This window comes from Thamnophis elegans, chromosome 1, assembly GCF_009769535.1.
Source record: "Thamnophis elegans isolate rThaEle1 chromosome 1, rThaEle1.pri, whole genome shotgun sequence".
NCBI lineage: Eukaryota > Metazoa > Chordata > Lepidosauria > Squamata > Colubridae > Thamnophis > Thamnophis elegans.
This window is the reverse complement of record NC_045541.1, coordinates 37324298-37349818: the sequence shown is the minus strand read 5'-3', so window position 1 is coordinate 37349818 and position 25521 is coordinate 37324298. Positions and strand designations below refer to the sequence as shown.

At 36.4% G+C, this 25521-nt stretch overlaps 1 protein-coding gene across 1 annotated transcript in view; it reads right to left on the bottom strand.

Moving 5' to 3' along the window:
- Nucleotides 1-260: 260 nt before the first annotated feature.
- Nucleotides 261-25521, bottom strand: part of NEB (nebulin) — a 227111-nt gene continuing 201850 nt past the window's right edge. The window contains 19 exon segments of the mRNA XM_032222196.1: nt 261-946; nt 1949-2055; nt 4587-4736; nt 4950-5042; nt 5755-5944; nt 6342-6449; nt 8185-8277; nt 8582-8674; nt 11498-11590; nt 11990-12082; nt 12519-12611; nt 13029-13121; nt 13541-13633; nt 14051-14143; nt 14589-14681; nt 17156-17248; nt 18602-18694; nt 22317-22409; nt 24161-24253. Of these exon segments, the coding sequence (XP_032078087.1) occupies nt 773-946; nt 1949-2055; nt 4587-4736; nt 4950-5042; nt 5755-5944; nt 6342-6449; nt 8185-8277; nt 8582-8674; nt 11498-11590; nt 11990-12082; nt 12519-12611; nt 13029-13121; nt 13541-13633; nt 14051-14143; nt 14589-14681; nt 17156-17248; nt 18602-18694; nt 22317-22409; nt 24161-24253 (2031 nt within the window). The 3' untranslated portion in view covers nt 261-772.

Genomic DNA, 25521 nt, shown 5'->3' with positions numbered 1-25521 from the left:
AATATGTTAAAGATGGGGTTGCTTTGGCAAGCTTCTAGAGATTGATTGGTGGACACTCTCAAGTTTATGGGTTACATGTTAGCATCAAATAGTTTTCAAATCAATTTGCATTTTGATTTTTTTTAGTATTAATATTATGGATGTTTTATCACTGCTGTGGATAATTTTATTGTACTCTTGTAGTGACACCAGCAAGAACTCTGAGAAGCAAATAAGTACATAAAATGAAGAAACAGAGCACATAATAGATTTGCGGAAACATGACATTTATTAGCCACTAATTTAAAGAGGAAATTAACAGCACTGCGACCCAAGAATACGCAGATTAAAAATGCATGCATCAAATCAGCATTTTCTAAGTAGAGCAGAAGAGAGGCTTTCCACTTCTAACTAGTTTCAGGTGTTGTATACTAGAACAGACATGGATACATTTGGATGAATTTAGACTATTGTGTGTGATCACTGCATCTCTTGAGAAGAAAAACCACGTAAACCAATACAATTCAATGATTCATGAAAGTAAACTGAATTGTGTAAATTCAGACGGATTAAAAGAGGGATGATGTACTGCATTTCGGGTACCCCAAATTCTCTTTTAAGCACCTAGTCAAACTAGGATGGCTAATGTTTCCTGAAAGTTTTAGATGCCAGACAATTCTTCACATGTATCACGAGAGAGAAAATAAGGCATTTTGGGTGACTGTTATGAATTGTACTGAACTGATGTGGCATAAAGGGCCTTCTTATTGTCCATGTCAATGAGAGTCTCCGTTTAAACTGCTTCTACATAGTTGGCTGGAAGCATGCCTGTTTTGCCTGTTCTTTGCACAGTCCCATACATCCATCCTTCATCGATGGCTTGGACATTGACAATTGCATCACCATCTTTGAAAGAGACTTCATCAGCATCTGCTGCTATGTAGTCATACATAGCACGATAAGTCTTCTATTGTGGTCATATTAGGGAGAAAAATAATACCCAAATGTTACTAACATAAACACAACAGTACAGGGAACAATCAATTCAACACTTCCGTGAAACTTTGTGTTAGGAATATAATCTAACGGTTGGGTTGGCAATATATAAATCATGTAACAACGCTGTACCTGTTTCTTTAAATCATGCTGTAAATGTGATTGGTTGCTGTTTCCTCAATCAGCCATAAGATGGAGCCAGAATCACTTTAGATGCTGATCTGATCTGAGTGTTTGGAAGCTGGCTGTTAGAAGTGCCATATAGTGATCAGCGTGAGCTACTGTAAGCTTTGCAACTGCTAGCAAACTTTGTGTACTGGATTGTTTGTATGATTATGGACTATATTATTTGGATTATCCTTTAACTGAAAGATGTTGATGACTGACTGTCTTAACCGTGTATGACTTGGACTGTTTGATGGACTCTGATACCTCTATTTCCATGAAAGTAAAAGCCTATTTAAACTGCAGTTTCTCTGTATGCTGGTTTATATGTTCTCCAACACACTCTCACAATGCTTCTCTGAACGCACTCGCTCTCCCAACGGGGAGCTTACCTAACACTTTGAATGTAAAGACCTCCATCCCAAACACATTAATAATATACCTCAATCCCTCAAGTGAATAAATATTCATCCCAAAGATGACCATCCATTCAGACATAGAAAGATTCTCTTTTTCTCTCAAGAAATGGCAACCCTTCCATTGGGTTAATGATAAAGTTAATGATAAAATGTAACAACATAATCCAAGTTTCTTCTCCATTACAGTTTGCCGTCAAGAGTTTGCCATCCTGACCTTATATGTAAGCATGTATGGAGCAAAGCTTGATGTCATGAATCAGGTTGCACCATTTTGATGAGGTCATTGGCTTGTGGTGGAATCACCTGTACACAGGCTCAATTCAGACATACCGTCTGCCTGCAGAAAACACCATTTTTATACATACTTTTTGTCAGATAGATTTGCTTACCCCTGGAGTAGATGGATGAGAGGGTATGGAAGATACTGTAGTTTGTTGGGTCGCAACAGAAGATGATCTTTGTTGTGGCAGCTCTACAGTTTTGGCATGTTTGTAATCTACTAATGAAGGAAATAAAGTTGAAATATATCAGAAGAAGCAAAGCAAAAAAATACCCCAGTGTGTTTTCAAAATACATGGTTAAATGGTGCTTGAACACTGGGTATGTTTTTTTCAAATTTGGTTAGAGGTTGAGGTATGCATTAATATAGCACTGATGTATGTATTGTTAAAACATTTTTTTGTAAAAAAAAATGTAAAAGAATGCCTGCTCACAGAGATGGTACTATTTGTTTCTTCTTTTTGGCATACAAAGGTGTTGCTATGTTTCAGTACTTTTTCCTGATTGAAAAGAATCACTCTGGTATTGAACATTAAATAAATTTTGGCAGTTGAAACTTAAATACTTTGGCCACCTAATAAGAAGGAAGGACTCACTGGAGAAGAGCCTAATGCTGGGAAAGATTGAGGGCAAAAGAAGAAGAGGACGACAGAGAATGAGATGGCTGGATGGAGTCACTGAAGCAGTAGGCATAAGCTTAAATGGACCCCAGAGGATGGTAGAGACAGGAAAGCCTGGAGGAACATTGTCCATGGGGTCCCAATGGGTCGGACACAACTTCGCAACTAACAACAAATGTTGCATTCCCAAGAAGGTGTTATCATGTTATAAGCAACCCTTACATAGGTATCAAAAATAATGTGTGGCTGGTATAGCACCTAGTGTTATCTTTTCTGTCATTTTTTTAACACATAAAATAAATCTGAAATTTGGCTCTAACAATGCTCTTCTGGTCTTTCTATCAAACTTCAGGGAAGCTGATTAAATTCTAAACAATTGGCTTATGAGGAGAGTAAGCAAATGGAAGCCAAAAGAAAAAAATAATTTATGATGTAAGCTTTTGATGATTAAATAGGATAGGTTATAAAAAGAAGAGAGTCATGAGGTAACTTTGACAGAGAAGTTAAAATATAACTATTGTGAAAAAAGATTGGAAGCCATTTCTTTATACTTTTTCTTTATACTATTTTCTTGTTTCTATATTTCTTTTTTCCTTTCTGCACTTTTAGCTTTTTAAAAAAATCTCCCTTTTTTCTTTTTCATTCTTTTTTAGTTTCTATTAGTTTTTATTTGTTAAATTTTCATACACACACAAATTATTGCACCAATTTCCTCTGTAAGGTGACTCTGAGCAGTTTACAAGTTTATAAAACAAGTAGAAGAATAATTAAAATATTAAAACATTAATCAATTGATTGATCAGAATAGAGCTGGAAGAAACCTTGTAAGTCTTCTAGTCCAACCTTCACAACACTTCATCACGCTTCATCACATTTTAAAACTGTATTGAAACTAGAACTAAAGCGTTGGCTAGAATGGGGATTTCTTACTCCATCAGCTACTTCCAGCTATTAGTGCAGTGATGGGCAACCTTTTTGGCGTGGTGTGTCAAAAATCGGCAAAAAATCGAGCATAACTCGCGTTGTGTGTCACTTCGACAAAAACATAATTTTGCTCAATTTATAGTTTAAACTACAAAAATGTATAATTGCAATATATAATTGTATTTAATAAACCAAAAACAAATTATTTAACATACCTGCTTAGTAACTTCTTTGTTAAGCGCTTTTGCATGCTGAGCTATGGAGTGAGCAATGCTCAAACTTGCAGAGTTTAAATTTGTAGAGCCTTTCATAAATTTAAGGATGGAGTTAGATTGGCTCTTATAAAGGTGTAGCTTCCTGGAAATGTATTCCCTCCTTTCATCCTCACTTTTTTCCAAGAGCTGGGAATGATTAGTTTCAAAATGTCTATTTATATTCCACGTTCTGCTTACTACCGTTTCAGTACATAGAACGCAAAATGATCTGCCATTTTTTTCTATAATGGCATAAATCTCGCTCCATGTCTCTTGAAAGGGTCGGCCACTGCCACCACCACTCCCTTTACTTAACCTTTGTTTTTTATTTTTTGGGTGCTCCATCAGTGGGCCAGTGACAGCAGATAGAATTATAGATAGCCAATTAGGGGTTAACTAGCCTAACAAGCTAACACAACCTCCCCCTCACTTATCTCAATTATTGTGGGTAATTACAAGTCCATGGCACCCCAATAGTTGCTGCTAATGGCGCTCACAGTTCCCGTTGGCACTCCGCTGTTCCCTGCTGTGGTCCGGTCATAACCGACAGTCCCAGGAGTAGACTCTCTGTGCCGGCCTGACTGGAGAGAGGCGCGCACTGTTCCCGCGCTCCTCTCCTGCGGGTCCTCCCTCGCCGCGCTGATGACGTGTGTGCGCACGGCACGCACGCCTTACCAGCAGCCCCTGTGCTCAGAAAGGGGCGGCGGTGATACAGTAAGTGAGTGTGGGCGGGGGAGATCACACGTCCCGCCCCCCCCCCCCGTTCCTCCAGCACAGATTCTTTCATCCTCGGCGGCCGTGCAGGAGCCGAGGATGAATCGCATGAAATCCTGTGCGTGTCACCTCAAATGGCTACGCGTGTCAGCACTGACACGCGTGTCATAGGTTCGCCATCACTGTATTAGTGGCTCCCTCATATATATTGGATGGGGAATTATTTATGTTTTTACCTGTGGCAGTTGTAGGAAAGTAGCCTCCATTGCTGTAATACGACAAATGTTGATCAGCAGCCTCTGAATGCTCAGATTTTTCATCCCCGCCACTGAGACTGACTGCACTGGCGGAACGTGAATGCTCTCGGCTACGTCGCTGGGCTTGAACTAGGAGTCAGAGGTGAAGAAATAATAGTGAGGGAGGACACTGTGGTTTGTTACTTAGTGGGAAAGTAAGATATGTTAAACTCCTAACAAAATAAAACTGCATTTGAGAGAGCTAAAACCATAAGCTGCTACCTTGTGTTTCATCCATAATGAAGCTCAAATATTATTTTCCATCGCTACCGTGTTCACAATTTCACACACAGCACAACATACCTGCCAGCAAGTGTAAGCTTCTCGACTGAATGTTATCTTCTGCTGGGTCATAGTCAAAGACTGATCCAGGATTGGTTCGCCATACCCGAAGGCCTGCAGAAATGTAGGGTGAGAGTGGGATGGTGTTTTGTGTTATTTCAGTTTGACTTTGCAATCAGTCAAAATTTAAGATAATAAATAATAATAATAATAATAAACCCAATCAGATGTTTGAGCGTATGCACTAAAATACCCCCCCAAAAAATAACCCCTCCCCTGAAAATAAGCCCTCCCTGAAAATATTGCAACATAGCAGCAGCCATGAGGTGACCTGGTCGCCACCTCCTGCACCTCAAAAATAATAAGACCTCCCCGAAAATAAGGCCAAGCACTTATTCCGGGAGTCAAAAGAAAATAAGCCCCTGTCTTATTTTCCAGGAAACACAGTAGCAATGCTTGAAATGTGGCTTGACTCAGAAACAACAAAGCTAAACATAACAGACAAACAATTATGGTTAGATGATCTAAGATACTTTCCAAACAATTGAATCTGGAATAGACCCATTAATTCAATAGACGACTTCATTATAAACTCTGACTTCAATATAAATTTGCTGATGTGCAGAATAATGTCTGTATGCTATGAAGAATGGATTTTACAAGCAGATTTGGTTTAGACATAGTGTAAAGTTTAGTACAGGTAAAGATAAATCAACTTAAAAAAAAACCATATTCGGTAAAATTAATTCTCTGCCGCATATCTTGACACAATGCATTATAGTTTTGTATGCTTCATTTAGGAAAATCCATACAATATAAGATATACCTGTTAGGTTATTCACTTCTTGATCCTGACCTATTCGTTTCTGCTCCATTTCTACAACTCTTCTCTGAATGCCCCTATAGTTAATGTCACTGAAGTCTTGCATATTCTTCTTTACACGTTCTGTTATGGGATCTGTGACAACAGGTGTGAAACTACCTTTGGTCTTTTCAAAGTCTTCATGGTATTTCACCTGGAATTTTTTAAAAACAAAATACAAATCCATTCCAGATAGTCATATTTGTGATAGCTTACCTGGTAAGAGTTAGTAGTGGAGTGCAACACTCATAATTTTCAGCCTCTAAAAACTAGGAATTATTTCCCCAATAATTAATTTTGCTGATTAAATAAGGCATCCATAGAATTTTTGCTTGAAAGGCATCAGATTGGGGAAAGCTATCTTAAGTAAGTGGTTAATATCTGCTTACCCACTGAAATTATGAAAACTTTATACCCTACGTTGTCCAAACTCCATAAGAAGATTTTAGTTTTTGCTTTGGATGTTACATTTGAACTGCTGTATCTTAAAATATGTTACTGTTGACAGTTTACTTGGCTGTTTCTTGATTTTCATATAAAGCAGTACTCACTGTGGAAATGTGCCGTTGTGTCTCCCGAACACGCCTCATTTCAGGGGTATCCAGGATAAAAGGTGCTTTACCTTGTACTTGCTTCCGGAAGCTATCCGAATAGAGGATCTGACAACATTAAAAAGTTTGAATCAATGCCCCCAGCCATTAGTGAACAGATTTTTAAGAGATGCTTCATTTAGAAGTTGTAAGGAAACAAGAAGTGCCAAACATGCAAACAAGTTTAGGGGCTTACTAGAAACATTTATTCTTTACTAACTCTTGATCTTAAAAAGTTATTGGGCATGTAATATTATTTTTTTTTAAAGAAATCTGTTTATATAATCTTTTAACCTACTCAACCTGAAGGATTGTTTCAAAAACAACAGCAATAGAACACAGACAACTGTTTTGCATTGTCTCTTCGTTGTTTTTTCTGCATGGCTAATAGAAGGTTCTAAGACAGTGATGGTGAATCTTTTCGGCACTGAGTGCCGAAAAGGAAGCACGTGCATGCCCGCGTGACACCGAGTACCGAAAAAGGAGAATTTTGCACTCGTGTGCATGCTTATTTACACCGCAACCAGGAAGAGGGACTGCCCAGGGGGCATGTGAGCACTGGAAAATGTACTTCTGGTTTCTGGCACATGTGGGCCAGCCAGCAAGTCTTCCGATTACTGCCGCGCATCTGCAAGCGCTGATCAACTGGCCAGTGCGCATGCTCACGCTGGAAAAGACCAGCTCTTCCAATTTCAGGCACTGCCACATGCACAAAGGCAAACTGATCATCACATGCCAATGCGCTCCAGAAACCTGGAAGAAGAACGGGTGACGCCGCACGTGACATGTCTCCGCGTGCCACTTCAGGCATGCATGCCATAGGTTCGTCATCACGGTTCTAAGATGTTCTGCTTATAAATGTGGTCTATTTCCAATATGGTACAATACAACAGCCTGTCTTAATGTCAGGCACTCAAAGCACCATTCCAAGAAAAAGTGCCAGCTTTAGATTTTGGTTGCTCCAGAGGCAATGATGCTTCTATCATGATTTGGCAGGCCCAAAAAGTACTTGGTGCAAACATTTTCCATGCAAACCTGAAGCACAAGTGATACACTCAAGACAAGGGTGATCTCACTTGCACCCACACAGTGAACAAATGTAAGGAAGAGAGACTTTATAGCAGATAGAACCTAACTCTGTGATTAGTATTCATAAGGCCCAAAAGGGGAGAGCAAATCATGAAGTCCAGGATTGGACTTCTGAGAATGATAAAAGCCACAGGAAGCCAATGTCAGAGCTTGAAGTAGCTCCACCATCATCTCCATGTGGCTCAAATGCCTTTGTGCATTTACAGAAAAGACATGTGTACCTTGACATCTACAATTGTATGTGTGTTGACTACCTTCTTTTTAGGTCTTACATTATCAGACATAAAATGGTTAAAAATATTTCTAAAGAACTGCTTCATGGCAATCTGAGGAAATCGTAAAACTTACATTTAGATTAATGCAGGCTTGGTTTTTTTAAAAAAAGTCTAAAATGCAAATATTTTGATCCATATAACATGAATAATATAAAGGCTATTTATCTTTTTTTTTTAAAAAAAAAGTCAAACTGTTTACTGAAGACAGTGGCAATTTAAAAATCCTTAAGCCATACTTAGATAGAAATGTGACACAATTAAAAATAAGATCGTATGCTTAGATAACATATTAGTTTTTAAATGCCAAGATAAAGTTATAATGCTAATGCAGTTATTAGTCTGGAAATATTTTGAACATTACAGAAATAATGTATATATAAGTGTAAACAATAAGTATATATAAAGTATATAAAATATAAATTGGTTGTTCTTGAAAATACCGAGCTGATGTTTTCTTGATTGCGTTTGGCCCTCTCCATCTCTGGAGTGATAGAAGTTGGGGTTCCTTTTCCCAGGCTCTCTTTGTACATAACCTATACAGCATACAATAAAGTGTTCAAAAATCAAAGATTAGATGCTTGTTCGTGAATGATTTTGTTAAATTGGATTACTATGAAGTAAGAGTGTAATCACTACATGGATAGAAACATCACCCAGGAAACAAATTGGTTAAAAAGTTACAGGGTGGGGGGGAAAAACAAGAATAAGAACAAAAATGACAATAAAAGGAGTGTTGTGTTTAAAAATATATAAAATGAGTAGGATTGAGCTATATTATATGCAGGACAAGATTGATCAAATTTGTTATTTTAAGTTACTTCTTTTTTTCCCCAATACCAAGCTAATGTTTTCTTGATTGCGTTTGGCTCTTTCCATCTCAGGAGTAACTGGTGTTGGGGTTGCTTGCCCCAAATTTTCTTTGTAGAGAACCTGAAGATTGTAAAAAGTATCCAAAAATCACACAATCACAAAAAAGTCACAAAAAGAATAATAAAAATATAATTCAAATAAAATATCTAGCTTTTATTTCTTTTGCCCTCCAAAAAAGTACTTCAAGGCTTTTCCAAAAAAGAATACAAATAAAAATATAAAAATGATAAAAACTTCATGATGTCCAAGGTAAACTTGATAAAAATGAAATGTCATTTGAGATATGGTTATTTTTTTCTCTATTTCACACAAGTTAGGAAAACACATACTTCATTGATCAGTTAACATGGTTTTAGATTCTTATGAAATCAAAGACATTTAATAAAACTGCCATATGAACGCAAGACAAAGAGGTGCTTCAATCAAACCTCACTTATTTGTTAGAGGGATCTCTGCAATATATGAACAAATATTCTATGAGAAATCAGAAAGAGAAATTGTAGTATATTGTGGTGGAAATTAATAAAGGCAACATCCAAGTAGCAGCATTTAGAAGGAAAAATTAAGAAGGTGAGATGATTAATACAGAAAATATTATTTTAAATATAAGGATTCTATCCAGTTAGCAAGATCCATTACATTGTGCAATGGTTCTTTTCAATGAAGTCTTTATGGTTAAAATAATGGTCCAATATTAGTTATCTTACTAACAAAATAGTAATCAAATAATTTCTGTTTCCTATCAATTGCTTGCTCAGTGAAAACCATGGAACAAGAAGTTACCTTGAGATGTTTTTCTCATAGGGAATGGACTAAAGACAGAGTGTACAGTTCTCTATACAAATTCATAGATATTTTCATTCTCACTCCTGTACATACTTCTGATCACATCTTACTCCTACCGATATTAAGGTACTATGGAGTCCTTGGTGCTCTGTGAGTTGGATGTCTTGCTTGCAGATGTCTCATTATTCGACTAAATAACATCATCAATGCTAGTTTGCTCTCTGTTTATATACCATAGCTTGCCCTGCCAGTGTATTACCAAGCAAAAAACCATACCCCCACCAACACTGGCAGGGCAAGCTATGGTATATAAACAGAGAGCAAACACCACACCCACTAGCACTGATGATGTTAACTAGTTGGGTAATGAAACGTGAGCAAACAAGCAACCAAGCTCAGAAACCACCAAGGACTCCACAATATAATCTTGATCTACATAGATTCTCTTCTATTGGTACATTAAGGTTCTATTTATTTTTAGATTGGATATGATTGGATTCTCTGCAAACCTCACTACACCATGCTAAAAAAATTCAAGAGCATGAACAATAACCCTGCTAAAGAAGAATACACTGAAATCCATCATTACTGTCAGGCTCCAAGAATCAAAAATAACATGTGGAGATACTGTATATACTCAAGTATAAGCCTAGTTTTTCAGCCCACTTTTTGAGCTGAAAAAAGCCGCCTCGGCTTATACTCGAGTCAGTGAAAAATTTGCCCGAAATGGAGGAGAAAAAGGGGCGGGGCCATGCCGCTGGGTGACGCTCGTGAATGGCCCAGCGCCCCTGAGTTTCCCCTCCCTCTGTGTCAGTTTGCCGCGCAGCGTGCACCGCACCATCCCCCCTCCTCACGTTCTAATGTAATGCAGGGCTATCTTACGATTCCCCTTCCTCCCCCTCCTGCCGCTCTGCAACGATGTCCCACCAACTCCTTGTTATGGCAAGCAGCCACATAGCGATGTCCCACCTCCTCTGGTACAGTGATCCAATGATAGGAATCACTGTGCCGTGTGTCATAGGAGGCGGGACATCATCATCACAGCGGGACATCAGCATCATGAGGTGAGTGAAGTATTTGATTGAATACACCGGTATTGTGTGATAATAATTTGTTATGCAGAGCAAATTTTTACAATGGCTACTGTATATTTAATGGGCACAGGCAGGCTGTATATGTTATTCAATGGGCAATGGCATTATTGGTATCTATTTTTATTTTTGAAATTTATCGGTAGCTGCTGCATTTCCCACCCTAGGCTTATACTCGAGTCAATAACTTTTCCAGTTTTTGTGGTGAAATTAGGTGCCTCGGCTTATATTCGGGTCGGCCTATACTCGAGTATATACTGTACTTCTGAATGGTTTCCTCTATTCTTCTATATAGAGACACCTTCTGTCTTCACCTATGGACAAAAACATTCTAGACTAAAGCAAGTATTTGCATAACTACAGATATACTCTAAGAAAAACTAGGGAGGAGACATCTTGACCCTCTTCCTGCTGAGCAAACCTTTCAAGCTGTGCTGCCTCTTTGCCCTCAGGAAAGCAGGATCGTTTTTCCTAAATCTTGTTATCAACAAGATCTCATTCCCGCATTTCATTTCATCAGTTCCAGAACAAAACTCTGATTATGTTGTGTTTTCTCTGCTGTGCAATTTTATATGATCAGCAGCTGAGGGGCATATAGAAATGTTAATCATGTGTTTGTATGACTCGGCCTTCCACAATCCCCAAAAGGGATAGCTTATATTTTAAGATTACTGTATATAATTGTTCGTGAATTATTCTGCCTTTTACAAAACAATTACTGGCATAAACCTCTTCTCAAGACCAAGTTATTTGGACCAGAAATCATAGCATGTAGAAATATCTGGATAGAGTCCTATTGACATCGTTGCTAGATTATGAAAATTCTTCAAAATCTGATGGTGGAATATTAATATTAATATCAGAGGTATCTTATGAGTAGAAGGTAAGTGATGAATATATCAGTATTTTACTTCAAGGATATTTTTAGATACAAAGGCAACATTTCTGAAGTTTTGTTAGCATGTTATATTTTATTATATCAAAAATATTTTTGTTTTTAAAGTACCGAGCTAATGAACTCTTGATTGCGCTTCGCTCTCTCCATGTCAGGAGTGATAGGTATCGGGGTACCTTTCCCCAATCCCTCTTTGTACAAAACCTACAAGGTAAAAAACGGGTGTCCAGTCACCATAGAATAGCAACAACCAAAATGATATTTCAAGAGTTTACAATGTTAATGCCAGGAACACACCAGCGTTCAGTATAGAAACTGTTGATTTGTGTCAGAACAGAGACCTTCAGTCAACAACCAAACAGAAAACAAGCTAGTAAGATAAGAAAACTGATAGACAGCCAATCAAACACTCTGCGGAAGAAAGTAGTAACTCAAATTTTTCTGGGAATATGTTAAAGTTAAGTTGCAGAAAGAGTTCAAAAGGTAAATGGTTTAGGCCAAGAGGCAGAAATGAGAGCTATAGTTACGTTAGAAAACACAAAGCTTTAACACATTTAATATTATTTTAAACCATTCATTCCTTTGCCTCTTTCTTTTAAATACCGAGCTAATATGTTCTTGGTTGCGTTTGACTCTCTCCATCTCTGGAGTGACAGGGGTAGGAGTTCCTTTCCCTATGTCATCTTTGTACAACACCTACAGGATATAAAAAAAGGTAATCTAGTAATTACAAAACAGCAATATTCATCAAAAGATGTTAATAACTTATGGTGTTAATACTTGGATCACACCAACTTCCAGGGAAGCTTGCTAGCTGTTGATTTCAGGGTCATCCGTAACAGAGACCTTTAATCAACACCCACACAAGAAAATGTTCTAGTAGGATAAGAAAGATAGAAAAGCTGAAAAGAAGGTGAAAACATTGGGTTTGCTGAAAAATAAATGCAATGAATCAATTCTTAGTAGTAGTAACAGTAGTAGCAGGAGTAGAAGATTTAGGTTGAAGAAGGAATTCCAAAGGTCAGAACCTTGTTTTAAGGGTAAAATTGAGACGCCAACAGTTAGAAAGCACAGATCATTCACACAACTTATTTTTTAAATATTTAAATATAATTTCTCTTCTGCTGAATACCGAGCTAATGTGTTCTTGATTGCGTTTGATTCTCTCTATCTCAGGAGTGACAGGTATAGGGGTACCTTTTCCCAGTCCCTCTTTGTATAAGACCTGAAGGATGCAAAAGAGTATCCAGCAATTATGAAACAGCAAGGATCAGAAAACATATTAATAGGTAGTGTGGTTAATATTTCTATTGCACCAGCTTCCAATGAAGCCAGCTGGCTGTTGATTTCAGGGTCATCTGAAGCAGAGAACTTGAATCAACACCCATAAAAGGAGAAAAAAACTGATAGGATAAGAAAGATGAAAATGCAAAAACAAAAGGGGAGGAAATTCCGTGTTTGTTAAAAAGAAGAAGAAGTGAGCATATCTTAGTAGCATAAGTAGACCTGGTCTGGAGAAGAAATGTCAAAGATAGGAGGCTTGTAATAGGCGAAAAGGCATTATTGATAGTTAGAAAGTAAGATCATTAACACATCAAAGTATTTCAAAGAAATCCGGTTAATGTTCTCTTTTTCTGAATACCGAGCTAATGTGTTCTTGATTGCGTTTAACTCTCTCCATCTCTGGAGTGACAGGTGTAGGGATTCCTTTCCCTACATCTTCTTTGTATGCAACCTATAGAATACAAAAAAGGTACCCAATAATTACAAAACAGCAATGTTCATGAAAAAATATTAATCGTTTATGGTGTTAATACTTGGATCACGCCAGCTTCCAATGAAGCTAGCTGGCTGTTGATTTCATTGTCATCCGGAACAGAGACCTGTAATCAACACCCACAAGAGAAAATAATCCAGTAGCATAAGAAAGACGGAAAAGCTTTAAAAATGTGAAATTTATCTATGTTCTGAAAAGTAGTGAGTCAAGTCTTAGTAGTAATAGTAAACATAGCTTGAAGAAAAGATTCCAAGGTTTGGGGGTGGGGAGATTGTTGTAAGGGGTGAATTGGCAGTACTGATAGTTAGAAAGCAAAGTCATTAACACATCAACTTATTTCAAAGAATTCAGATCATTTTTTTTCTTCTTTTGAATACCGAGCTAATGTATTCTTGATTGCATTTAACTCTTTCCATCTCTGGGGTGATGGGTACGGAAGTTCCTTTCCCTATGTCCTCTTTGTACAACACCTAGAGGATATAAAAAAAGGCAATCTGGTAATTACAAAACAGTAATGTTCATCAAAAGATGTTAATAGCTTTTGGTGTTAATACTTGGATCACACCAACTTCCAGGAAAGAGGGCTGGCTGTTGATTGCCCTCTGTTAGTTGGAGCAGATTTTTTTTAATCAACAACCATGGAAGAAAATTATGTAGTTGGATAAGAAAGGCAGAAAGGGGTAGGTGGGTGGAGAGGATTCTAAGTGTACTGAATATTAAAAATGGTGAGTCAGTAGTACACCTAAGTTGAAGAAAGAATTCCAAGGAAAGGAGGCTTTTTCTGGGATATGAATCAGCACTACTGATAGTTAGAAAGGGAAGTCATTAACACATCAATTCATTTCAAAGAATTCAAAGAATTCTTTTTTTCTTCTTCTTTCAAATACCGAGCTAATGTGTTCTTGATTGCGTCTGACTCTCTCCATCTCTGGAGTGACAGAAGTTGGAGTTGCTTTCCCTACATTCTCTTTGTACAACACCTGTGGGATAGAAGATTAGCCAAGTAAGCCAGCAATAAGTAAAATTGAAGGATTCTGTTATTGATGCTTTACAAAGAAGTTGATCGAGAAGAGGACATCTGGCTGGATGGTGGCATCGTAAAAGGTTTTTTTTTCAAAAAGCAGACACTAGTATTCTTTATATACAATGTCATCCTTTGAAGGTGTGCTTTGGATCTCTGTAAAATATTCAAAGATGATCGAACATACCAGTGATAGGAAAATGGAATGTTGTATTTTGGCAATAATTTGGAGGCAAGGTATTGATTAGAGGAAGGTTTAAAAGTCTCCAAAATGATGCTATCCTAAGTTGAACAACAAAGATCAAAGTTTCATAGAAATGCATAATGAAAACATTAGCAAGATGGAACTGGGGAAAAGCTTTTTTTTTTTAAAGAGAATTAAAATGCCAGTTTCCTAAAAGTACCGAGCTAATGATTTCTTGGTTGTGTTTGACTCTCTCCATCTCAGGAGTGACAGGAGTTGGGGTGCCTGTCCCTAGGTTTTCTCTGTATAGGACCTGCATGGTAAAAGAAAGTGGGACAAAACAAAAATAAGAATGAAAAACAGCAGTCACTTCAAATATGCCAAGAGTGTTGGTCTTCAATCTCCTGGGAATGAGTTGGAGGCTTTCAAAGTTATGAGAACTTTTCCAAGTCCTATTTCCACAATATTCTTTCTGTGGTTTCTTGCTTTTGTCTACCCTGCCAGCAAATCATAATGTTAAATACACTAGGAATGTTTAAGTCATCCAAGATTATAAGAAGATGTAAGACTTGAGCTTTTTAGCAATAGCAATAGCACGTAGACTTATATACCGCTTTACAATGCTTTACAGCCCTCTCTAAGCAGTTTATAGAGTCAGCCTATTGCTCCCAAACAATCTGGGTCCTCATTTTACTAATCACGGAAGAATGGAAGGCAGAGTCAACCTTGAGACTGTCAGCAGGATCAAACTGTTGACAGTCAGCAGAATTAGCTTGCAATACTGCATTCTAATCACTGCCCTAGCATGGCTCTTAAGTTTTGATTAAGCTCAATAATATTTTAAGGTACCTACTGCGTAGACCATGGCCATGCAATTAACAATCCCCTTAAAGATTATGAATGAATGAATATTAAATATTTAAATGGATTTTATGTGTGGGATTCATACAGGTGCTTCAAAATTTGATTATCCCTTTAGTTTTTCTCTATGCTGTAGTTTTTATTTTTAACTATACATGGCATATTGCAGCATAGTTTGTGGTTGTGAGTAACTCCTCATCATCCTATATCTTTGGAGGCTCTGCACTGTGATGTGTTCAGAAAGGTCAAAACACATAAGATGGCAATCATGATGGCATGATCCCAGCTGCACCCCTTTTGTATATGGCTCAATGTTGCACCCATATATAAAGTGTAAACAGATGAGACTTCAGTCATGATGCTACAGCCATTATCTTGACTGTTTTGATATTTCCATCACTACCACCATCACCCCTCCCTGGATGAACTTGTTTTAAGACAGAAAAGATTGGTCCAAGATGTTGGAAACTGTTAAATCTGTTAACATTTTGGACATCAGAATACAGTCTTATAAAATGGCCTGATAATCCTCCCAAATGCCCAAACTATCATAAGATATCGTAATATTACCCAAGAGATTTTTCCGTGAGATCTTTTATATTAAGAGTCGCTTTTCAAACTGTGCATATACATTTAATAAATATTTTTTTTAATAATTTGGCTGGTCAAGGGCTTTGTTTTAGAGATTAAGCAATACTGCAACTGTAGAACTGTGGCATAAAAATTACACATTCAATATTTTGGAAACATCAAACTATATACCATGTTGGTTAAATCAAGGTTTCTTTTTGCTATGCTAAAATAATACAATAGTCTCCAACAGAACTAAGCAAAGAAACCACTGCAAAAAATATCATGAGGTTACTGGTTTGGTAGAAATAGGACTTATGGCAATCTTAAAGTGATAGAAGTGAGATTCAGCTTTGAATCTTTGAAAAAAAATTATTCCAATATTTTATTCTGAGCATGTCTATATTGTTTGCTTATTTGTTTTCATTTCTAAACTTTATCTGAGAAAGTACTATATACACCTCTTCCATCCAATTGGAGATTTAGACCGTATTCTTTTTACAATTTAAGTTATGCTAAATAAATGATTTTTAAAAAGAATCACAGAAGTTAAAAAAAGAAAAGCAGAGTCAGAATAGTATTCCAGATGGTTAACAATATTTCAGGGACAGCAAAAAAAGTTAACAATATTCCAGACTATTAGAATACAAAATAAATTCATTGGAAAATTAACTATATTGATAGATTTGATATTATTTTGATCAGTGAATTATATGTAGCAGCTAATCAAGATTCAAATGATAATTTGAATGAGGTCAAAAGAGAACTTTGTGCTATTTGAAGTACAAAGCTGAACTTTTACTGAACATCTTTGAGCTGAACTAAAATTTGAAAAGATATAGCATAATTTGGCCCATGATTCTTTAAGACTATTCCTTAAAACCTGGCTGACAACTGTCACAGAATCATAAATGTAAAGTGCCTACACAAAGGTCCTTTTTCCAAAAGGCAACTGGACTTTCTCAAATTTCCCCCCCTTAAAAGCATTTAATTCCTCTTACTTATACTTAAAGACTTAAGTATAAGCTTTACTTTTTCAATAAAAAATAATTTCATTTAATTTTTGCTGGATTGAAGCCTATGTTTACAGATCCAAAATTTTGTTGTTATTTTGATCTACTTCCCATACTTTTCACAGTAACTATCAATATGAGTTGGGAATACATATACCAGCATTAAAGAAATAAAAATCAAGTCAACAAAAAAGTCAGTAATTGAATGATTCAATTACTAAAACAAATGGTTGTTTGTTTTAAAAATGAGTATTTTATGTTACTCGGAATGAGTAATATCAAGGTTTGTAATAGTTAATTCCATTTTAATAAAGTTAAAGGGCATTTTTAACTACAAAAATACCGAGCTATAGATTTCTTGATTGCGTCTGACTCTCTCCAACTCTGGAGTAATAGTTGTTGGAGTTCCAGACCCTAAATTCTCTTTGTATAATACCTGTGTAAGAAGAAATATATCCGTAAAATAAAATTAGCACAGAAAAGCAATTCGGTGCAATTTTCTTCATGAAATAAGTTTTCTTCATGAAGTTAAGAAGTTTGAAAATCCTCTTTAAAATAAACCCTAATCTTAAATCTTAAAAAGTATTCCTACTGCTAAATTAGATATGAAAGCCCACCCAAGATTATAACTTAATTGCATTCAAATAATAAGATGTAGTTAATATTTTAGGAATACTTTAAACCCTCAATAGTTTCTTTTCATTCTCCCTTATGAAGGAAGGGGACACCCAATCAGAATTCATTTTGGGTTGATCAGACTATGTCTTCTCTGATGTAGTCTTGGAATATGAAGGCCTCTTCTTGGAGGTGAGTTGTGATCTGTGGTCATATGACCATTCATAGGCAATAACCCCCATCACCAAAAACACAGACACTTTTATTTGCCTACATCCTTGACAACTTAAATATATTTGAAACTGAATTCTCTTGATTGCCAAGTTGAAGGATTCATGTGTTTTTATGAATAGGGGACAAAAAGGTAGCCTTTTTAGAATCTAAAGCTTGGACTTGATTCTTCAGCCTCATGTTCTTCGGTTAAATAAAGGAAAGCTATAAACAACTACTCCATGGAGTACTACATGGAGATGGAATAGTTGTTACTACAAAAGTGACAGCTATGCTATTCCTTCTCTGGAGTGAGATAGGATTGAAGGAGTGAGAAAGGATTTGGAAGTTACAGGATAGATAAAGAAATACTGGAATCCAGTGGAATAATTATCCCAATTTAATTGCAGTAAGGGGTTATTGGCATATGTTTGCATTTAAATATGTACATATGGACTTTAGTACCGAAATTTGGAACTTGGAAGCATATAATTGTACTCTTGTTTTCATGTCCAGAATCACAAATTACCTCAAACCTTCATTAACAAAAATAAAGATTAGCAATAAAAGAACAGTTTACAATAGTTGTTGAGGCTCATTGGTTAGGATCAAAGTGTTATTGTAACTTTGCATTGCACCAACACGTGGATGCCAAAAACTATTAGAAAGATTTCCTGTTATAAAGGCAAAGGGAAAGCACTCTGAATATATTTGTTTAAGGCAAATCATATTGTTTTATTTGAGAAGGGGAAGGAAGAGAGGAAAGGAGTATGGTGAAAAGAAGAAGTTAAAAATCACTGCAAAACAAAAATAATTAGTGCTTTAATTGTCCATGTCTCATGATGGGATTAAAATGAAGAGAAAGAGATTGTCAAAATCTCATGGAGGGTTTTAAATTAAAAGGAAAGTTAGCACAAGGTCATGGCAGTTAAAATTATGCATTGATAAATATTTTGAGCTATACCGAGCTAATGTTCTCCTGATTACGTCTGACTCGCTCCATTTCTGGTGTAACAGGAGTTGCCATTCCTGTGCCCACCTGTTCTTTGTAAGACACCTGTGAGGGTACAATAAAGTCTCCACAAAAGACCCCAACAAAGAAGTGCAATAACCAGAACTGAATTTGGTAGTAAGTAGTAACAGCGCATGGTTAAATCCTATGGTTGAACTACTGCCACAAAGAGAAAAGGCTAAAAGAAATAGAATATTATTCATTAAATATTTCAATGACATCGCAGGTTAAGGAAAGCATATGGAAGGGGAACACTGTGTTAATTTAATGGGAGCAAATTGTTTATTACATTTTGTTTTATTTTTTAAAAAAACTTATTTTATGATGCATAAAGTTTTTCATTAGTTAAACGTTAGGAAGGGAGATGAGTCACAAAAAATCAGAGATAGTAGAAAATAGAGTAGGATAGTTAGAGATTATTTTTTTTTAAAAAAAGAAAAAATATGAGTTGTTAAAATAAATGTGATTTTATTGAGAAATACCGAGCTAATGTGTTCTTGATTGCGTCTGACTCTCTCTATTTCTGGAGTACTTGATATTGCAGTTCCTTGCCCTGCATTCTCTTTGTACATTACCTGCAGAATACAAACACCCACCAACATGAGAAATCAGATAACTGCTAGGGCGCAATGCAAATGTTGATTAACACACTTTTTTCGTATATGAATGTACACATACCCATACACCCAGTTGCACTGTGAGAAATGTTTCCACTCTCTTTTGAAAAGACTACATGTTGTTTCAGAAAGGAATGATATAAATGGAAATACTGTACTTTTTAGTACAGGTAGTCCAGCTTGGTGTAGTGGTTAAGACACCCATTTAGAAATTGTCGTAGATGATCAGGTGGAGCCCAAAGATGGAATCACAAGCATCATTAGTTTAGAATCGCTGCGCTCCCACATGAGACCTAAATCCAACCACCTGTGAATTCTATTGACTCTTATTTAGTGCCAATTTGCCTTCACCATTAGATCAGATTCTTATGTATAGGTAATAAACTTGAAGTGCTTTGAACTAAACTCCTGTTCCTGGAAACTTGCGCCTGACAGAAGCTGGGAGACCATGAATTCCAGTCATACATTAGGCACAAAGCCAGCAGGACTTTGGACCAATCACTTTCTCTCAGCCCTAGAAAGGAGGTAACGGCAAACCACATCTGAAATCTTGCCAAGAAAACTGCAAGGATTAGTCCAAGTAGTCTCCAAAAATTGGACATGACTAAATGAGGGGGGGGGAAGGTTCTTGTTTAGTAATTGTCTTGTTTAGTGGCTGGTCATAGTTACGACTGTGATGAAAATATAACATTGGGACCAGTAAAAATTGTTTGCTTTACTTTATTATTATTATTATTTAATAATAATAATAATAATAGAAAATAATAATTTGAGAAGCCCATATCTGGAAAGTTCCTTTTGAATCAGATTTGAATTACCTGAATTAATAAGAGCTCTGTTTCAACTTTAAAAACATCCTTTAACATAATATCTGCCCAAGGTTTTTTTTTTTTTAAAAAAAGAAGCACATATGTTCAAGATTCAACATAATATCAAACTGGTCGTACACATTTTTATTTTCTTTTTAAAAAAATGAAAAAAAGAGAAAAAAGAACACCAAGTCCTTCCATTAAAAAAAAAAATTAAAAGTCCTGCATTTCACTCCTTTAAAAAGATGCTTATTTCCTCACATACAAAAATTACAATTAGAATCAAGTATTCAGTCAGTTGAAAAAATCCAAAAACAAATAACATAAATCTGAAGTTAGAACATGAAATATAACGTACGGGCCTGGTGAAACCAGATTTTGTAAAAATATATTTTAAAACTAATTCATTGGTGAAAAGTTTAGTCAAATGGATGTGGAAGGTGCTGGGCAGGCAAAAAAATTCAAGATACTGGCTGTGATCATACAAGTAGAATCCATTAGAGTTGAGTGACTACAATAAATTTAAATTAATCCTTGGTAAGGACCTGATAGGTGAGAAAAATGCCAAATTCAGCCTAAACAACTGGTTGACTGTATGACCAACTGTAATAATGATAATAATTTTAAAAACTGAACTGTGTGCCATGTATCTTGACTTTTCTGACCCCTCCACTGCAAAGTGGACAGTATAGAAAACAAGAAAGGAGAAGACAATACCTAGGGGTGAAATGCTATGGTTTCTTCAGAGACATTACATTGTTTACTAACTAAACAGCCCTCAAATGAAGGAAGCTTCATGGTCAGCCATAATTGCCTTATTTTCCAGGTAAAACTGGGGAACAATATTGTCAGGTTTCCAAAAGATGCCCTAATTGATTCATGAATCTCGAGCCAAGTTTCAAAAGAAAACCAGTCATTTATTAGAAGCACAATTTTGGCAATACCCTATTGCAATCAGATCTAAACCTCATTTGAATTGTGGCTGAACTTTACCCCTGTTCCTTCCCTCCCCTCAATCTGTGTCATAAATCACATTCTCCATCGAGGTTCATTCCTCACAAGCCTGCTGTAGTAATCTGAGATCTGACTCTAGCCGAAGGTATACATGGAATACGCTTGTCCCCTTTCCTCACCATGGCAACTTTATGAGTTGACAATTGTACTGATTATTGAACTGTTTCTAATAACCTGTTTCTAATATTTCTAATAATCATCCTAATGGCTTATACCAGGAGTCAACCCCAAACCCTGGGCTTGGGCCTATTAGTGGGCCATGGCCTATTCACAACTAAGTTGTGTGAGTGGTAGGCATGAGTGTTGCCCCGCCATTCGTGTGAGTAGAGCTGCATGCACTCATGCCCTCCAGGCCACTACCCATGCAGTCCGATTCCACTCTACTCCCCAAAGCCAGGTCACCAAGCCGCAAAGATTGGGGACCACTGGTCTATACTACCCAATATGTGCCCAATTAAGATTTGATTGAATATGTACCATCAAGTTGTTTCCAGCAACTTGTGATCATATAAATAGATTTTTCTCCATGTAACTTGATTTGATTGCCTGACAGAAAAAGCTAGAAAATTAAGTGCAGTAAAGGGTGATGAATTATTTAGAATTTCTAACTCTCAAATCTTTAATTTCTAACCTCGGATTTCAAAAGGTACGTTGCAAAAGCTAATTTGAAGCCTGGAATCAGATCACCACAAACAAATAAGCAAGCTAAATTGCATACTTCACAAGCTAAGAAAACAGATATGAATAAACATTAATGTAATTGTATTAGGATTGTGCCCAGTTATCTCTAAATATATCCAGAAACCTGTCAAACATACTAAACATCCCTGCTTATAGGAAGTCGAAGCTACTTGCCTTAGGCAAATGGCAAGTTTTAGAATAGCTTTATAGGAAGCACCTCATCAATTACTTTTGTCATTATATTTTTAATTCCATCCCATTCATCCCCATTTGTATTTTTCTATCTGAGAAACCAACTTATGTCTCATCCTCATCAGTTCAGCATTAATACACTTATATTCTCCTTTCAAGGTTTGTATACAAAAGTTAGCAAAGCAAATGGAACTTTAAGATGGAATACAATGAAAAGAACGTCCACTAAAAATACAGGAGATGATATTAGTACATGTTAAGAAGAGGAATAAACAGCAGCTTAGTTGGGTGAAAAACAGCATGTCATAATTGGCCAGCTCATTATTAAAAGAGAAAGAAAATTTTAGCCACTACCGAGCTGATGTGTTTCTGCGTCTCCTTGACCCGTTTTACTTCAGGAAGGTCAGAAATGGGAGTTCCTTGGCCAATGTGCTCCTTGTACTTAATCTACAAAATTGCATTCAAAAGAAAGACAAAAAAAAATGATGTCATATACAAGAGACATACATATCCATTCTCATCTCACTTATGAGAACAGAGAAAACAATTATCACTGAAAGTTTATATAGTTGTGGAACCTTAAAACTTAACATGCACTCTAGTGAAAAATCCCTTATCAGAAGAAAGTTAGGAAACAACACTCAAGTAAATATAGATAATTAAACAGAAGTCCATTTCCTGAGTGGAAGAAATTCTCACACTAGAAGCAATTTGATTTAACCATAACTATGAAATTATTTTATTTTTAACATTTAAAGTAACCCTTTTCTTGCCTGAATGCAACCCAGATAGATTCAAATAAGCTAGTTATAAAATTATATGAACTGCATAACACCAGATTGAGAAAGGTTGCCATAGTATAAATGATCTACCTCCTAACTAAGGAACTCGTGGTCATCCAACCATGTTTGGATCCATGATTAATTCAACCATGTTGGATTAAGGCTCCTAACAATCTTTATTTTGGGTCATGATGGCTATGGCTGCTGGTAGCTGCAGTAACCAATGGAAGGCCACAGGTGTCAGGGTTCCAAGTAACACACCCATAACAACAACAACAAAAAACTCTGGGGCAGGCAATTTTCTCAAATAATAGGTTTATTGGATATGTCATATTGGCATGGGCTGGTGAAAACTGACTCTGAGTATTCCTGCAGCTTTCACCTAATTGAAGAAAAAGTTTGTCAGTTTCTCAAAACAACCAGTCAAATGGTCCAATCAGAATACTGTCCAGTTGCTATGTGACTCCAGTCCCCTCCTTCCAAACACCTGCAGAAATGTCCTTGGTTCCCAAGTGAAAGTATTTTGTTTTGACTACAACACCCCAACCATCTCTGTTCCCCCCTCCCTATCCCTCTTCTCCAGTGTGTTAACACTGAACTCCCAAAATGGCCTCAGTCAGGCCAGCTTCAGGGTTGACAACAGGTTCTTCATTTTGATCTTGCTTTATTTCCCACAAACATTCTCCTTCACAGAGGAAGATATATGTTAAAATTAAATATGTATATTGAAAAGGAATTATAAATACCATCAACATAAAATGGAGCTTGCTCAGAAGCTGAAATATACCAAGTAAAGGAGATGAAGAGTGGGAAGTAGGGGAGATAGGTAAGGGAGAGATAGGAGAGAGGGCAAGGGGGGGGAGAGGAGGAGAGAAAGGAAGAGTGGAAAGGGAGAGAGGAGAAGGAGAGAGGAAGGGGAAGTAGAGAAGAGAAGGATGACCAGAGGGAAAAAGGGAGGAGGGAGGAGGAGGAGAGAAGGAGAAGAAAGTGATGGGTAAGGTACATATGGTGTATGGAGAGCAGAAGAGCCAACAATTGTTTTGGGGAGTTGATGGTAAGATGAATTGATGTAAACATTTAATAATATAATACTATGTTGACTATGTAATAGTATACATGTGATTATATGTTATGAAAATGAAAAAATAAAAAACTTTATAAAAAACTGGATCAAAGTAAGAATTATGGATTGGGTTCAGTTTCTCCAAATTCAACTTCATTGGTTTTGCTGAATATATTCTCAAGTAAAGCAAAAAATATTGCTTCAATGAGTATTTATCCCTTTCATTTCCAATCTAATTATATTTTAATTCCATTCCATACTAAGTCTAAGATTAGCATAAATGACACTCAATTTTATAAATTAAAACAGCAAAGAACATGTGTGTTTAAAAAAAAAACATTTTTTTTTTTTACCGTGCTAATGGCATCTGTGGTTTTTCTAATTCTCTGTGTCTCTGGTGTTTTTTCAATTGCTGTTCCTGTTCCAATGGTATCTTTATATAAAACCTAAAGCAAAACAAGATCAAGCATAGAAAGACATATTGTCACTTCTACAGCAGCACTACAAAACACCAGAACATTTATTTCAATAAAAATAGAAACAGCATCACAATATCTATTTCAATAAATAAATCAATAATTATTCCCAATCTGATTTGTGTGTCAACTATACTAGTGAGGTTTGTATGGAGAAACCACTTAGTGTTTATCATTTCAAGCAATATAAGGAGAAAGAAATTAGACCAGTAAAAACAAGGATATGCGGATATACCTCTTTAACCTTTAAGGTAAGAATCTTAGCTTTTATAGCCTGAAAACAAAGACATACATTTGCAAATATATGAGCAAAATATAAATTCTATTCACAGTTATGCCAAATGAAGCTCTGCAGGTTTTTTCTGATTTTTAATAATAGCTTTTGGGGAAAAATATTTATTCATTATATAAGGCTGAGGTAGGCAAGGATTTGATAGGATCTGCAAGCTTCAAACTACAGGTATTGAAAATAAATCATGAAGTTTTTAACAGAGAACTACCTCTCTTGGTCAAACACTTTGGTTAATAAAGACATAAAGTTACTTTGGTTAATAAAGACATCTCGAAATGACAATAGTTACCCCTTGGAGATCTTTAAGAATTTTAAATTTTCGAATAAACTCAAAATATTTATTCATGGTATTCCTGGATTAGCTGCTCAAAGAAAACACATGAAGCTTACAATTTTGGAACCCAGAAAGGTCCGTCAAAAGATACAGAGATATGTCAAAATATTATTGCCATGTATGTTGTACTCAAGTTATTGCATTACTAAAAAAATGTTAAAAGAAAAAGAGCATAAGGCAGAAGTTGGCAACATGTGGCTCTTCTGACTTTATTTTAAAACCCAGCATCCATTTCCATTGCCTAATCTAGCAGAGGCTGCTGGTAGTTGTAGTTCAGCAACAAAGTGATTATTATTGGAAGGTGATTGGTTTCCCATTCCTGATGGGCAACTACATTTCCCTTTAAAATGAAAGTGGTACTAACCCTTTTCCCTCACCCTATCACTTTGTTTCATAAAAGTTGAACATCAAACCATTCTAAAAATGGCTGTAACAGCTACATCATTTTACTCTAGAATTCCAGTGTGGGAAGATGGTGGTTTCAACTGTCCATCCCTGATTTACTTTGCCAAAAACATGCATGTTTGTGGGTCAGCTCTTTAGGTCATATCACACTGTAAACAATGAGTGGGTTAAAATCCCTTATCGCTAACTCAGGGCTAAGTTCTGGAT